Consider the following 15,612-nt stretch of genomic DNA (forward strand, 5'->3'; position numbering starts at 1 on the left):
ACAGTATGCCTTAAAGTTTAAGGCCTTAAAACAACAGAAGCTTCCCAGATAGACAAAGACAGAAGAGAATTCTGTTCAGTAACCTCTGCTGAGCCCTCAACACTACCGAAAAATCTAATTAAGTTTCTTTTGTCAGTTCACTCTTCCATTCTGTGCAAAGACTATTTCAAACCTCCTGTACTTTCTCATATTCCACTTTATTCTGCTTTATTCTCAGATGATGACTTTACTTCCTATTAATAAAAAAAATGATGCTCTATCAATCAGAGTTCTCCAGAGAAACAGAACCAATAAGATATATGTATTTATATAAAGAGACTTATTTTAAGGAATTGGCTTACGTGGTTGTGGGGGCTGGCAAGTCCAAAATCTGTAGGGCAAGCTGGCATGCTGGAAACTCGGGCAGAAATTAATGTTGCAGTCTTGAGGCAGAATTTCTTCTTTTCTGGGAAACCTCAGTTTTGCTCTTAAGGCCTTCAAAGGCTTGGATGAGGCTGGCCCATGTCATCAAGGGTAATCACCTTTACTTAAAGTCAACTAATTGTAGATGTTAACCATATCTATAAAAATACCTTCATAGCAACACCTAAATTAGTGTTTGATTAAATTAGTACTACGGCCTAGCAAAGTTGACACAAAAAACCATCACAAATTCTATTTAAAAGGAACTCTCTCAATCTCCCAATACCAAATTAAAATACTACTTATATCTGCTCTCATCCAATCCTCTCTCCTTCCTGTTACCAATCAGAGGTGCTCCTGCTCTCTCTAAAGCCAAGCTCTACATCTTTGCTCCGGGACCACTCTCTCTTGCCTCCTTAGACCCAGTAAATACTTATTGAGCATCAACTGTGTCAGGCATGGCTTTTGGTGTCTGGTAACATCCATCTGCAAAACAATAGGAAAAACTATTGATATATGGAGCCTATATTCTAGTGAGGTAGACACAAACAATAAAAAATGAATAGACTATATTGCATGTAAGAAGTGAAAAATGCTATGGAAAAAACCCCAGCAGGATAAGGGGAATCAGGAGTGTTTGAGGGGAGCATGGATTTTATTTTATTTCATTTCGTTTATTATTATTTTTATTTATTTTCTGTTGTCGTTCCTTCACCCCATAGCATCTAAAGGTACAATTTTAAATAGGATAATCAGAGTAAGCCTTAATAGAAAGGTAACATCTAAGCAAAGACTTGAAAGAAAGGAGAGCAGCCCTTCCTCCTGTCTTTTGTCTGGTTAGATCTAATTCTTCCTTTGGATCTCAGCTTCAAAATCACTTCCTCAGAAAAGCTCTCCTTCATCCCCCGAAGTTGTACTACTGTATGTTTCCCTTACAACATACACTTCTTCTTCATAATACTCATCACAGTTGTGATTACTTGTCCTATATTGACCTTTATATATCTATGTTAAGTTCCAAGAGAACAAAGATTGCATCTTCTCATTCACTTCTGTTTCTGCATAGCTTAATCTAGTGTTGGTAAAACGCAGTCGCTCAAATATCTTTGGACTATGTGAATATAGGGATGAATGTGGGGCATACCCAGAAAAGGAAAGAGTCCAGAATTAGCATGATGTGTCCAAGCATCACAAATAAAGTGATCCTTTTATAACCAAGTTTATGAGAATTTAAAACTGAGGAAAGAGGGTTGAAGATGAGGCCAGAGAGGTCATCTGGGACTTAATCAGAGAAAGCCTCAGTTGCAGTGCTAAGGAGCCTGAAAATCATGGAAGGAGTTAAGTAGTATAGATGAGTGTATGATTACATTTATATATTACAAGCATCGCTCTTGTCTAGTGTGGAAAATAGATTGGTAGGTATCTCTCAATAGCCATTCTCCTCTTCTTCTTTAGTAACAGAATCACCAAGTTTTACCTGGGCAAACGACTGGTAAAAAAGATTACATTTTCGAGCCTCTCTTGTAACAAGATCTAGACACATGACAAATATCTGATGTACAACTTCCCTTACGTATACTGAAAGGGAGGAGGGCATGCCCCTTCACCACCACTCCCTGTCCCATTCTGCAATCATGGGATGTTTATGTGATGGAGAAATCTCCATCTTGGATCACAAGAATGGGGGTTATACCACAGACACAACAATCAGAAAGCTGCTAAGTAGCCTGGTTCTTGGATGACTAGAAAGTTACCACACCAGCTTTGGCCTAGATTTACTTGAAAGAGAAAGAAAAGTTTGTAAGTCACTGTTATTTTCAGTCTCTGTTACATAAAACTGAGCTAATTCCTGGCTAATTAAAAGAGGTCCAGACTCAAGACAAAAAGCTGCTAGGGGACTGCTGCTCCAATCTGCATAACAGCTAATGAAAGTTTGATTAAGGTGGTAACAATAAAGATGGAGAGAAGGGAAAGGGTTCAAGAGATATTTAAGCAGAACTACAGGACTTAGAAATTGAGTGGAAACTATGATTTCATGCTGTACATCACCTTTAATGTTTGCATTTCCACTTGTATCAGAACACCTGTGTATTTATTGACTGAACAGATATGTGAACCACCAATCCATATCCTTAATTTAAAATAAAATCTTAAAATTATTAATTATATTTTTAAAAGTTTAATTTAAAAAAAGGGAAAATTACAACAAAAAGAAATTGAGTAGAAACTAGAACGACAGCAATTTGCTCCAGATGGGGCCTTTCAGGTGTTGAGTGATCTGTGAATATTAAGGGTAGAAGATACTACCTTGTCCAAGTTTGAATGAAAAACATCTCTAAATCATTGGCAAAAGGTCAAAAGTTAAATTCGCAGGTTCACTTCTGTCTCTTCTGATAAAAGGCCTTTCTCTTACTTACGTTAATAGTAAATCAAGCTGGGAGGAGACTGAGAGGTGTTCATTCAACAAATGTTTGTCAAGCAAATACTATGTGATAGATGCTGTGCTAACACTATAATGGTGAGAGATACAGACATGGACTTTGCTCTCATGGTACATTATGACAAACCATTAAAAGTGTTACACACCAGAGTGTGAGGAATTATGGGAGCTGGAGTCTGGGGAGGGTTCTTTAAGGAAAAAAATATTTGAACTAAAAACTCAAGAATGAGAAGAAGTAGATAAAGTAAGGGGTAAAGCATTGAAAGCCAGGAAACATCAAGTATGAAGGCCCTAAGATGGAACAGTACATGATAGCTTAGAACAACAGTCCCCAAAATTTTTGGCACCAGGGACCATTTTCATGGAAGACAATTTTTCCATGGACCAGAGTGGGGTGAGGGGGATGATTTTGAGATGATTCAGGTGCATTACATTTATTGTGCACTTTATTTCTATATTATTGCACTGTAATATATAATGAAATAATTATACAACTCGCCATAGGTTCGGGGGCCGTGGCTCAGGGGATTTGAAAGGCTAGTGTGGCTACAGCAGAAAGAGGGAGAGAGTGAAGTGTGATTTGAGTTAATTCAGCAAATAGTATTGACAGTCCAGTATTTGATAGTGATGGATAAGATAAAACTAGAAGTAGGTAGAGGCTGAATCATGCAAGGCCTTGTAGGTCATGTTTTGAATTTCAGCTTTTGTCCTAAGAATGGAAAGCTATTACAAAGTTTTAAGCTATTACAAAGTTTTAAGTTTGTGTTTTATGGCTAATGAGAGGGGGACAGAATGGAGGGGCACAAAAGTGGGTATATGGAGAAGTAGCAACTACAATAATCCCAGTGGGAGATTATGATGAAGATAAAGAGGAGCAGACAGAATCAAGGGATATTTAGAAATGGAAACTGATAGGATTTGGTAACTGACTGAGGGTATAAGAAAGGGGGAAATTCCTAGGAGGAGTAGCAGGCATTGGAGGAAAGCTTATGAGGAAATATGGAGTTTGGAATGTTTTTGAGACACCTAAGTGGAGATGTCAAGTAGCTTGGAAGAGATCTGGAAATCATCACTAACTAAAGCTCAAAGTGGGGATGAAACCATCCTAGAAAAATTAGACTGAGAAAGAACAAGACCTAGAGAAACTTTTAAGTTTAAAGACTAGGAGGAAGATGAGCCTGTGAAAGAGGCAAAGAAGCTGTGTGGTCAAAGAAGTGAAGTCACAGACACCAATGCAAATGTGTCAATGATGAGAAAGTAGAAAATAGTACCAAATGCAACTGAGAAGTAAAGTAAGCTGAGGACTAGGAAATAACCACAGGATTCAAACCATTTCAATAGAATAAGGGTTGTAGAAGTCAAAATGGACTGGGTTAAGGAATGGAAATGGAGTGGGTGACTTGTAAGATAGAGAGGACCAAAGTATCCAGTTGTTTGGAGAAATTTACCTGCAAAGTAGAAAAGATACAATGGTAACTGGAGGGGACATGAGGTACAGAGTGGTTTATCAACAGGGGAGTCTTCAGTATGTTTAAACACTGATGAGAAGAATTCAGTATAGTGGGAGGAAGTCAGAGATCCTCAGAAGGAAGGATTCAGAACACAGGAAGGAGCATTGGGCTTAGATGAGAGGGATGTCTACTCTGTTTAGACAGGAGGGAAAGAGAACAATGCAGATATATGAGGGTAAATAAGTTGTGGGATGTGGAGAGAATTACCAACTGTTTATAAAGTAAGAAATAGGGTTACCTATGGAAAGTTAAGAGAATGGTAGGGGGTAACAACAAACTATTGGTTTCAAATAGTCATTGTAGGGAGCAGTAAAAATGACTAGAAAAATCTAGGATTATACGGGCTGAGGCTCCATTTGAAGTTGGTAGCAATAAATTCAGTGGTATAAATCTGCTCTATAGTCGTTCCCTTGCATGGCATTTCGCTGTCCAAATGCAGACACAGACAAATGTTTCATTTTATTTAAGGGTCCAAAAGAGATGAAAGGCAAAGAAATTCAGCCTATTGCAAGACAAGCACTAGAGTTTAAGCTGGATAGGAATCTAAAGAAGGAAGGTGCTAATGGAGAGAAAGTAGAAGCAATGGCCTAAAATGCTGCTGAGAAATCAAAGCAGCATAGTACAGGGAATAGTTCAATAAATAAAATGGAAGGAATATGGTCAAGGAATAAGATGCAAGTGTTTTGAAGATGGAGCAGTTTAAGGGATGGCAATGGCCAGGATATAACTAAGGCAGTGGGTGGCTCAGACAGTGGAATTCACTGGAGATTCAGTTGAGGAACTAAGAGACCAAAATACTGAATGGATTGTCTGCGTAAACATAATGTATCAAGGGATGGATAGGAAGACCAAGGGCTATGTATTTAAAGTAGCAGGAGAGTAGTAGTTAATGAGATTGGCAGGCAAATAATGAGAGAGGGTTATATGGATGAACAGCCTCAAAGGAATGAGACTTTACAAAGGAGTGGACAGTTAAGTTCTGAAGCTACAATGGCAAGAATACTAAAATGTCTCCAGCATGTACATTTGTGATAACATAATAAAACTTTGTCAACACTTATTCCTAGGTGTCATGCTTGGAATAGCACATTGCTCTCACTATGCCAATGGCTATCACTTTGTGGCTAGAGCTGAAGAAGACCAACAACTATGGAGGGTAGAGTGGAAGGAATAAGTACTTCTCCTAAGTACTGAACACATTTATAAACTGAAAGAACCAGGACAGAAGAGATTGAAAATTTAAGAAATCTAAAATTGACGAGTTAGACTGAGGGACACTAGTTTTCCAATGCCTAGAGGTGAGTTGGGTAAAAATGAGCTTACAGATTAAAGCTCTGAAAGTTCAAACAGCACAGGCTTCAGAGTCAGACAGTTCTATGATTTTAACCCTTCTACAGCAATTACTAATTATGTGACATGGAAAGAGAGGAAGCACAGATAATTCGCAATGGAAGTTTCTTGCAAGGATACACACAAAGGATGACGTGGAAAAATTCACCCACAAGGAGCACAATATCCCAGGTCTCCAATCTCTGGTCTTCTGGGAGTTGAGAAGTTCACAAACTGTTTTACTTGCATTTATATTTCCCAAAGGGAGAATGTTATTAGGTAGATATAAAGTGACTCAGTAGGAATAGTGCTGGTCACCAACCTTTGCTTTCCCAACAAACTTTTTCAGTTCAAGATTTGTTCAAGAGATAGTAGGTAGCCGGGCGCGGTGGCTCACGCCTGTAATCCTAGCACTCTGGGAGGCTGAGGCGGGCGCATTGCTCGAGGTCAGGAGTTCGAAACCAGCCTGAGCAAGAGCGAGACCCCGTCTCTACTATAAATAGAAAGAAATTAATTGGCCAACTAATATATATATAAAATTAGCCGGGCATGGTGGCGCATGCCTGTAGTCCCAGCTACTCGGGAGGCTGAGGCAGCAGGATTGCTTGAGCCCAGGAGTTTGAGGTTGCTGTGAGCTAGGCTGACGCCACGGCACTCACTCTAGCCTGGGCAACAAGCGAGACTCTGTCTCAAAAAAAAAAAAAAAAAAGAGATAGTAGGTAAAGAGGACAAAACACTGGAGCCACTTTTCTGAATAGGTAACTGTATGAGTTTCTGATATATTCTGGATTCTTGCTTTTTCATCTGTTAAGTGGAGATAATACCTCTTTACCTACAGTTTTGTTGTAAAGATTTACTAAGCACATCTATGAATATCAAACCAATACAAAGTGGGTACTCAAGAGATATTGAAAGGCAGCCTAGTATAATAAAAAGAACATGGACTTTACAGACAGATCTGCATTTTAATAGAGTCTTTCTCTTGAGAATTTCAACTTTCTGATCTGTAGATAGGAAAGAACACCTGCTTTGTGGATGGTTGTAAGGATTTTTTTTTTTATTATTTTGGGGGTCCATGTTTAGGACCTTCAATTTCTCTGTAAAAAATGCAACAGGGTCACCTGATAAGAGTGGGGCATGGGATTAGGGAGAGCAGTGAAAGTATAAAATAACTGTTTTGGTGATAAGAGGAGGGAATGGACCAGGAACCCATAGAGGGTTGTGTGCTGGCAGTGTGGGCTTAGCTGAGGTTGGAAACCTTGAAAATTTAGTAGGCATTCATTACACAACTGTTTTTCTCTAGCAGTTTGAATAGAAGTATAGGAAAAATAAATAAATGGAATGATACAAAAAGGAGGCCAACGATGGCAAGAAAATAGGGTGATAGAATGACATGCCATTCAGACTGCTGAATATAGAGGTAAATTCCACAAAGGAGAAGGAAGCAATAATGAGAAAAGAATGGTGAGGCTAGAATTAGAAATCACAGAACAGGTACAGCAGGAACAATGTGGGGTGAAGGGTGGAAAGCCAAAATTAGATTATAAACAAGCAGTGAAACATTAAGGTAAGCAAAGGCTTCATTTTATCCTTTTTATCATAACCACCACTGTCTACTTCTCCCTTGGGTTTCCTCTTCCTCAAGCTTGGCTGTACTGTCATATTCTATAAAAAAGACATCTGCACTAGAATGTTTATAGCAGCACAAGTCACAGTTGCAAAGATGTGGAAACAACCTAAGTGCCCATTAATACATGAGTGGATTAATAAAATGTGGTATTATGTATACCATGGAGTTCGACTCAGCCACAAAAAACAATGGTGATATAGCACCTCTTGTAGTATCCTGGATAGAGCTGGTGCCCATTCTACTAAGTCAAGTATCACAAGAATGGAAAAGCAAGCACCGCATGTACTCACCATCAAATTGGTATTAACTGATCAACACTTAAGTGCACACATAGTAATAACATACATCGGGTGTCGGGCAGATGGGAGGCAGGAGGAGGGGATGGGTATGCTCACACCTAACAGGTGCAGTGCACACTATTTGGGGGATGGACATGCTTGAAGCTCTGATTTAGGTTGGGCAAGGGCAATATACATAACCTAAACATTTGTATCCCTGTAATATGCTAAAATAAAAGTAAAATAAAGTTTGGCTATACTGCAGAATATAGTCCCCAAGTTTCCCCCTTCTTGATAGCTCCTGATGACAAGCACACAGACTTTCTTTGTTCAAGGTTTTATTGCTTAGCCTCAGAAGACAGAAATACTAAAAAGGAACAACCTGGGGAAATGGCTAGAGTTCCAGAACACCATAGAATTCTTACAGGTTTCAACTCTCTTCTGTGGCCATTAACTTCCCAGGAGGCAGTGCTCAAAAGCTCTGTGATTTTTTTGAAATTTTGTACTTAGATATTTCCTTCTTTCCCTAGATCCAGCAGAATTATTTCACATAAGACACAATCCACAAAAAACTGGTTATGAATCAATGCATAGTTAGCTCACAGGTGAGCCATTTAAGTCAGACAGAAGACAGCCCATTTTCTGTCTTCTGGGCAGGAATCAATTTCCTGTTGCTATTTTACCAACCTTAAAATTATACATACAGACCCTGCTTTAACCAGATGCCTGGAAATTCTGAGGTTTTCCTTCTACATGTAGAAGACGATTTCTCAGCTGCCAGGGCTGATGAAGCCAGCATTAAATGACCGAACAAAGGATAGTGCCAATAAAGTAGGCAACGTTTCCCTGTCCAGAATATAAACCAAACAGAGCAAAAAGCAGGTTTATTTGCTCCTGGAAAAGGAGCAACAGTACCCAACTTTCAGGCAAACCCTCATTCTCTACATACAGGATTCACCAAGCCCAAGGTCCACTGGGTCCTTCAACCTGAGGGTCCTTCTAGTGCCGTCTCTCCTGGAGTTGTGAACACACGGCTAGCTGCCCGAAGGCGAGACTCCGGGCTGTTCAGCAGCAGCACCTGGCACAGCTGCGGCAGCCTCGTAGTCCGCAATGCGGCGCTGTACCAACGCAGGCATGAGCTGCACGTAAGCGGCCATGAGGCGGTGGTTGGAATGGATCAGCTTTCCAGCACAACTGTGCAGACACGCCTCCTGGAAGGAAGACAGGGTGGAAGTAGAGGCAAAAGACGTCCTGTCATGCCCACTTCCTTCCTTTCCCATCCCCAGCCTAGGGGTGAGAGTCTTGGAAAGGCCAGGGCTGGGAGGTGGGAAAGGGAAGCAGTCTGCCATTAACTCTTGAGGGTCGAGGGTAACCTCCCTACACAGTTCCCACCTCCTCAGAGTCCAGAGCTCGGTGGTGCAGGCTGGGCACGCAGCGCTGGAAGCAGAGTTCTGTCATCCGATTGTAGACCAACAGGAAGTCCCGCAACTGGGAGAAAAGGGGACCAAGAACTCAGCGATAATGGCCCCACATTTCAACTCAAGGCCCTGCCGCCCGGGGTTTCCCAGGACCGCGCACCACAGCCCGATGTTTCCAGCCCTCGGACCCCCAGCTCTGCGGGGTTCCCGCGATGTAGACAGCGATGAGAGCTGCACGGCCCGCCCTGAAGCAACTTAGTTCTCACTCACGTTTCTCAGCTGCTGCTGCTGCTGCTCCATCCCCGCACCGGCGCACGCCCTGCGACACTTCCGCTACACGCTCGGTGCCGCCCCGGAACTAGTCTCTCACCCTCCCCAAGGACTGAGGGGTTGGCTGAAGGATCACCCTGCCTCCAGCTGCCGACGTCACCTCCGCCCTTATAATCTGCGACGTGGCCGGCTTCTTCTGCCCGGAGAGGACGTCACTTCCGCCGTGTCCCTGACCTGCTGCTAGGATCGCGACGGGAACTGGAGCCCGAGGTCCCCGCGCGGCCCGGGCCTGGCGCCCTGAGGGGAAGAGCGGCCCGGCCCGAGGTGAGAGGGACATACTTGGGTGAGGGGAAGTTGAACGCACGAACCTGTCCCGAGGGCAAGATGCCCCTGAGCCCTGGGTAAGGATGGAGACACACCTGATGTCCAGGTGTATGGGGGGGGCGGGGACTCACACACCTGGAAGACATAACTGACTTTGGAAGGGATCACCTATATCCTGGGAAAGAGAGCCTTTTACCAGAGACTGGGAACATACCCCAACTGATTAAACTAAGGCCTGATAGGGAGGGCCTGAGGAAGAGGAGATGCATGAGATGGAGGAGGGGGAGAACACCTGAAGAAAGGGGGAAGAAACACTAAAGGAGGGTAAAAGGCCAAGCAATGGAGAACATACCTGAATGGCATATGAATACCTGAGCCCTCCAAATGGGTTCGTCTCCTGGTGAGAGTAAACACACCTGCTTGGGGATAAGTTATAAATGAGCACAGACTTTCTCTCTTGTTCACTAGTGTAGTTTCATTGCCTCAAATAGTGCCTGACACATATTAGGTACTCATTAAATGTCTGTTGAATAAGTGCATGAATGATCACAGGAGTCTTGGTGAGGTTGGGGGGGGTTGTGAGAAGACATCCAGGCTTTGGTGCACACGTGTACAATTGTGCACTATGGAGGAGAGAAATACCTATACCTGAGGAAAGGTGTGGTTAGCTGAACCCCAGGACACTCAAGCCCTGGGACAACCTCCAAAACCTCAGAAATGGTAGAGGAGGTCTCTGTCTTCTAGAATGCTGGGTGGTTTCCAGAACTATTTGTGTTGGGCTTTGCAGGGTGCTGAGGTGGAGACTTTGACTCCAGTACCTTCCCTAGTCATGACGGACGGGATCCTAGGGAAGGCAGCCACAATGGAGATCCCCATCCATGGGAATGGTGAAGCTGGGCAGCTTCCTGAAGACGATGGGCTGGAGCAGGTGCTTCTGTTGGATTCTTGTAATTGTTTCAATTTAGGAATGCCAATTTGTAAACCCTGGACTTTCACCCCCATTCCAGTAGTCTTTCCCTAACTTATCTAACTTCCTTCATTCTTTTTACAAATCTTCATTCTAATTCTGTGCAGTCTCCCCTTGTGTACTCTCTTTATGATCCTTCAATACAAACTTGTTCCCACCCCCAAAATTCTTCAGCTGGTCCTGTGTTCCTGAAGCCCCATCTCTTCTCTGGCCTATAGGACCTCCAGCAGGTGATGGTGTCAGGACCCAACCTCAATGAAACCAGTATTGTGTCTGGTGGCTATGGGGGCTCTGGTGATGGACTCATCCCCACAGGTATGAAGGATCAGAAAGAGGAAGCTTGAGTGGACAGGGGGATAGGAATGGTTTTGGGGAGCATAGGATATGTCTAGGAAAGCTTGAATTATATCTGCAGATCTTGGGAACTTTGCTCGTGTGAACCCTGTGATTCTCCTTAGACCAAGACCAGCTCCTAGGGTGGTCTACCTGCTTTCCTCTTGACATTTAGCCCCTGAGATGGCTCATCTGTTCTTTCCCTGCCACCACCACCTGAGACCTCCACAGGAGTTACCCTGCTCTAGAGCTTGAGGCTATGTTGGAAATTTGCAAGACTTCTCAGAATTTTACTTTAAAGTTTAGATAACAAACAGCCCTGAATCCCTGACTAAGATTCCACATGGGAATGTCAACTAGGTTTCCTGTTATCAGGACCCACCATCCTTGACTCCCCCACCCCCAAACTCAGTGTATTTTCTTCTGTTTGCTCCTTTATACCAGCAAATCCCCACTCTCCTCCCCCACACTCCCACAAGGAGGCCAGGTGTATATTGGAATTTGGTTCTCAGGGTACAAGGTCCCAGTTCTTAGTGAGCAGGAGAATCCAATTATCTCCAGCTTCTCCTTCAGGGAAGTCATTTTCATGTGCCAGCAAGGAAGTATGGGTGGGCTCACACAGGTGTCTGGTGTATCTGAGAGGCTGGTGTCAGAGAACTTGGTCCTTTAGGGTCTGGCCGCCATCCATCTCATAGCACCACTCCTGCTGGCCCTGGAGATGAGGTGGCTCGGGGCATCGCTGGAGAGAAATTTGACATTGTCAAGAAATGGGGCATCAACACATATAAGGTAGGATTTAAGCACCTCTCCCTTCCCCAAAACTCCTTCTGAGTACCTTTTCTCCTTTTCCCCAGATCCTAATATCCTATCTATGGCTGAGACTAGGAGCCTGGGGGTGCTGGGGTAGGTACCTGTTGTTGGCGAGGGGCTAGGGGCTCTGACCTGTTCCCCCACTTCCTGATCAGTGCACAAAGCAGCTGTTATCAGAACGGTTTGGCCGAGGCTCCCGGACTGTGGATCTGGAGCTAGAGCTACAGATTGAGTTGCTACGTGAGACGAAGCGCAAGTATGAGAGTGTCCTGCAGCTGGGCCGGGCACTGACAGCCCACCTCTACAGCCTGCTGCAGACTCAGCATGCACTAGGTGACGCCTTTGCTGACCTCAGCCAGAAGTCCCCAGAGCTTCAGGTGCCTCAGCCAGACCAAAGAGGGTGGGAGTACTGGGCCCGGCCCCTCCCAGGCAGTCACTCCTCAGCCTCCCTCCCTCCCTCCTGCAGCCCACAGGGAGAACCCCTCCAGGGTGGGCCCAGCCCTGTCCCCAGCAGCACTCACCTGTGGAGGCAGCCTAAGGGTTTGTACAGAGATCCAGAAGTTGGAGGGGTTGGGGGAGGTGCACACTAGGTGCCTCACAAGCAATCCCTGTCTGCATTGGGGAGAACGCCTTCAGTGCTCAGCCTAACCCCCTGCCTGCTGCACTAGCTCTCCCTGTCCCAGTCTTGTGAGCTTATCTGAGAACCCCCACCCCTCACATTCCTACCCTAGGCATCCCCAGCGTGGCACACTAACTTTCTGGCTAAGAGCCTTACTGGAGGCAGTTCTTGATGGTTCCAGTTTTGATGGCTCTTTCCTTTTTGGGAAGGAGGGTAGTGAGGGGCTCTACAGCTCCAGTCAGGTGGGGACTGTTACTCAAGTCCTGTTCCTCCCTTCTGCCCTCAGGAGGAGTTTGGCTACAATGCAGAGACACAAAAACTGCTGTGCAAGAATGGGGAGACGCTGCTAGGGGCTGTGAACTTCTTTGTCTCTAGCATCAACACGTTGGTCACCAAGACAATGGAAGACACACTCATGACTGTGAAACAGTATGAGGCTGCCAGGTGTGGGCACTGGCAGGGCCTAGAGTTTGAGGAGTTGGCTGGTATGGGTGGAAGTTTAGGCATTAGGGGCATAAGAATGTAGGAAAGAAAGGAAAGTATGTGTTGAGGACAAATGGGTGGAGACCAGCCTGTATCACCCCTTCCCCAGGCTGGAATATGATGCCTACCGAACAGACTTAGAGGAGCTGAGCCTAGGCCCCCGGGATGCAGGGACACGTGGTCGACTCGAGAGCGCCCAGGCCACTTTCCAGGCCCATCGGGACAAGTATGAGAAGCTGCGGGGAGATGTGGCCATCAAGCTCAAGTTCCTGGAAGAAAATAAGGTGCCAACCCCACCCCCTTGACCTTAGTCCACCTTCCCACCTGTGACACTAATCTTCCCCTCAGGTCCTCCTCATCATTGGCTAGGGAAATGCAACCTGTCTGGGGAGTGGGATATTCTCTCCAGCCCCCTCAACCCGAGCCTTTCCACGTCACCTTCCCTCCAATCCCTGGCCCTTTCCTGTTGGGTGATTTGGCTGGGGGTCCCAGGATCATAACTGGGATAAATCACTCCCTGAGCTAGGGTACCAGAACCCTAGGCCCAGCAAATCAAGTCAGGTTTCTTCCATCAGATTGACCTATCTCTGATTCCCTGGGTAGAGTTCAGCCCCCACCCTAAAAGCACCATCTGAGCAGAGTCCACATACCCCTGGTATGTGCCTGGGCTCAGGCTCATAGACCCTCAAGAAGGGTGCCTGAGTCCAGCCTTAGCTGACCCTGCTGGACCCCCAGATCAAGGTGATGCACAAGCAGCTGCTGCTCTTCCACAATGCCGTGTCCGCCTACTTTGCTGGGAACCAGAAACAGCTGGAGCAGACTCTGCAGCAGTTCAACATCAAGCTGCGGCCTCCAGGAGCTGAGAAACCCTCCTGGCTAGAGGAGCAGTGAGCTGCTCCCAGCCCAACTTGGCTATCAAGAAGGACATTGAGAGGGGCAGCCCCAGGGTGGGGGAGATTGGACTTGGGACATCCCTTGCCACATGCCCTCTGGCTTGGGCTCCCTTTTTCTGACTGGGACCTGACACCAGTTTTGCCCACATTGCTGTGGTGGGAAGAGGGCCTGCACGCCCAGAAGCTGCTGCCCTGTCCTTTATCTTCCTGGCCACTGGGCTTCATTCCCAGATCTTTTCCTTCCACTCCACAGCCAAAGGCTATGACAAAACCACTCCCTGGCCAATGGCATCACTCCTCAGGCTGGGGTGTGCCCCTGACCAATGACAGAGCCTCAAAAGGCACTGTCAGCCGATGGCAGCTCTTCTTGGGCTCCCCTGGGCCAATGATGTTGCCTCCAATACCCTTTGTCTCTCCTCTATGCGTGCCCATTGCAGAGAAGGGGACTGGGACCAAAGGGGTGGGGATAATGGGGAGCTCCATTTCTGGCTTGGCATCTAAATGGGCCTCCTCTCACCCACCCACCCAGTTTAACTGTGCTTAGAGCCCAGGAAAATTGGGATCTAACACTAGGAATAAACCTTTCATAAAAGCAGGCCCAGTGAGGTCAATTTGTGGGGGACTCTAGAAGGGTGGGGTGGGTAGAGAAATGCGTAGTTTAATCATAGATCAAAATCCTGTCAAATCACAAGAGCTAGTGCAAGGCAGCTGAAGTCACAGGTTTCAGAAATGGTCTGAAGGCCCAATCTTCCTCAGCCCCAGTTGGAGCCAAAGCTTTGTCCTTCAGCCTGCACCAAGACAGATATGGATCTTAAGAGCACAGGGTCCAGAGGGGGTTGGGTTTACTGACTTTTATCATGCATTCATTCACACAGCAAATATTTACTGTGTGTTTTTATTTGCCAGGCACTGCTTTCGACCCTGGGGAAACATCAGTGAATAAAACACGGTCCCTGCCCACAGTGCTTATGGCCTAATGCAGGATAGAGACAAGTAACCAGGCAACTACAATACAGTGATAAGTACTAGGATACAGAAGAACAGGGCGCTATGGGAGTACAGAGGTGGGGCATCTAGCCTAGGCTAGGGTGTAAATGGGGATCAGTTTGAAAGCTGAGGCCCGAAAGGTTAGTAGGTGACAGCCTGCCAAGAGTAAAGGGAAGAACATCCTAGACAGAGGCCAAAATGGGAGGAATTCAGTTTGAAATGAAAAATGAAGGACAAATGGTTAAGGACTTTTGCTGTCCAGAGAAAGGGAGCTGAAAAGCTTTTTAAGCAGAAATTCGAGAGCATGGGAGAAGTCTAGGATTGAGGAAAGTAGTCCTTCTGAGGCTTTAAGATAGTGTCATATAGTTCCCAGTTCTGTCATCGTGGGTAGTCTAGTAAACCCCAGCCAAAAACTCAAGCGTGTCAAGCGTGAATACTTAGGCTCCTTCACAAGCACTGGAGCACCCTGTGCTGCGTGCTGGAACTCAAGTGGATGAGAGGTTGAGGCAGTTCCCATGGCTCTGGCTGCACCCAGGTGTTGAGCCCAAATCTGAACCTTGTGTGAGGAAATCAAAAGAAAGCTCCGTAGCACTTTTGCATAGTCAGGGCCCAGGTGGTATCACCTATATGCCCTTTGGCCAAGGAGAGCTCCAGAATTTTTCAACATTCTCCCAACTCTGGAAGGCTAGAGGAATGGGACAACCCAGTCAGCAGATTCTCATAGCACTGGGGTCCACATGGGCCTGACTTTGCTCTTTGTCACTGCTACTACAGCTCCCAGGCAGGCTTCCTGGTCTTTGGTCAGCTGTAGTCACCTGACTCCAGAGCTTGATTTGTGTTTTGGGGGGTGGGGGCGCGGTCCCTCGTATAAGCTGCCACTTTATGGACCACTGGAGAGTTTTCAACATGAAAGGTACT

General features: G+C 45.5%; 2 protein-coding genes across 3 annotated transcripts; one reads left to right on the forward strand and one right to left on the reverse strand.

Annotated features, from left to right (window-relative positions):
- Nucleotides 1-7,911: 7,911 nt before the first annotated feature.
- On the reverse strand, nucleotides 7,912-9,381 carry TIMM10B (translocase of inner mitochondrial membrane 10B). Its single transcript, XM_012786540.3, has 3 exons — nucleotides 9,279-9,381; nucleotides 8,983-9,078; nucleotides 7,912-8,801 (listed from the first exon to the last, which is right to left on the reverse strand). The coding sequence occupies exons 1-3, from the start codon at nucleotides 9,306-9,308 to the stop codon at nucleotides 8,625-8,627; spliced, it is 303 nt and encodes a 100-aa protein (XP_012641994.2). The 5' UTR covers nucleotides 9,309-9,381; the 3' UTR covers nucleotides 7,912-8,624.
- An 82-nt stretch (nucleotides 9,382-9,463) lies between these two features.
- ARFIP2 (ARF interacting protein 2) lies at nucleotides 9,464-14,302 on the forward strand. Of its 2 annotated transcripts, none has more exons than XM_012786537.2 (8): nucleotides 9,464-9,602; nucleotides 10,390-10,530; nucleotides 10,788-10,884; nucleotides 11,573-11,691; nucleotides 11,868-12,089; nucleotides 12,618-12,775; nucleotides 12,924-13,098; nucleotides 13,550-14,302. In XM_012786537.2, the coding sequence occupies exons 2-8, from the start codon at nucleotides 10,432-10,434 to the stop codon at nucleotides 13,703-13,705; spliced, it is 1,026 nt and encodes a 341-aa protein (XP_012641991.1). In that variant the 5' UTR covers nucleotides 9,464-9,602; nucleotides 10,390-10,431; the 3' UTR covers nucleotides 13,706-14,302. The 2 variants fall into 2 exon arrangements, with proteins under 2 accessions (XP_012641991.1, XP_012641992.1); XM_012786538.2 differs by having other exon boundaries at nucleotides 9,597-9,679.
- The last annotated feature ends 1,310 nt before the right edge of the window (nucleotides 14,303-15,612 follow it).

This window comes from Microcebus murinus, chromosome 4 (genome assembly GCF_040939455.1).
Source record: "Microcebus murinus isolate Inina chromosome 4, M.murinus_Inina_mat1.0, whole genome shotgun sequence".
NCBI lineage: Eukaryota > Metazoa > Chordata > Mammalia > Primates > Cheirogaleidae > Microcebus > Microcebus murinus.

Coding starts and splice junctions, on each gene's coding strand:
- TIMM10B (XM_012786540.3), bottom strand. CDS start 9,308: ATGGAGCAGCAGCAGCAGCAGCTGAGAAAC. Junction 9,079..9,278: donor AGCAGCAGCAGCTGAGAAAC/GTGAGTGAGAAC, acceptor CTTTTCTCCCAG/TTGCGGGACTTCCTGTTGGT. Junction 8,802..8,982: donor GAGCTCTGGACTCTGAGGAG/GTGGGAACTGTG, acceptor TCTTCCTTCCAG/GAGGCGTGTCTGCACAGTTG.
- ARFIP2 (XM_012786537.2), top strand. CDS start 10,432: ATGACGGACGGGATCCTAGGGAAGGCAGCCACAATGGAGATCCCCATC. Junction 10,885..11,572: donor TGATGGACTCATCCCCACAG/GTATGAAGGATC, acceptor TTGGTCCTTTAG/GGTCTGGCCGCCATCCATCT. Junction 13,099..13,549: donor AGTTCCTGGAAGAAAATAAG/GTGCCAACCCCA, acceptor CTGGACCCCCAG/ATCAAGGTGATGCACAAGCA.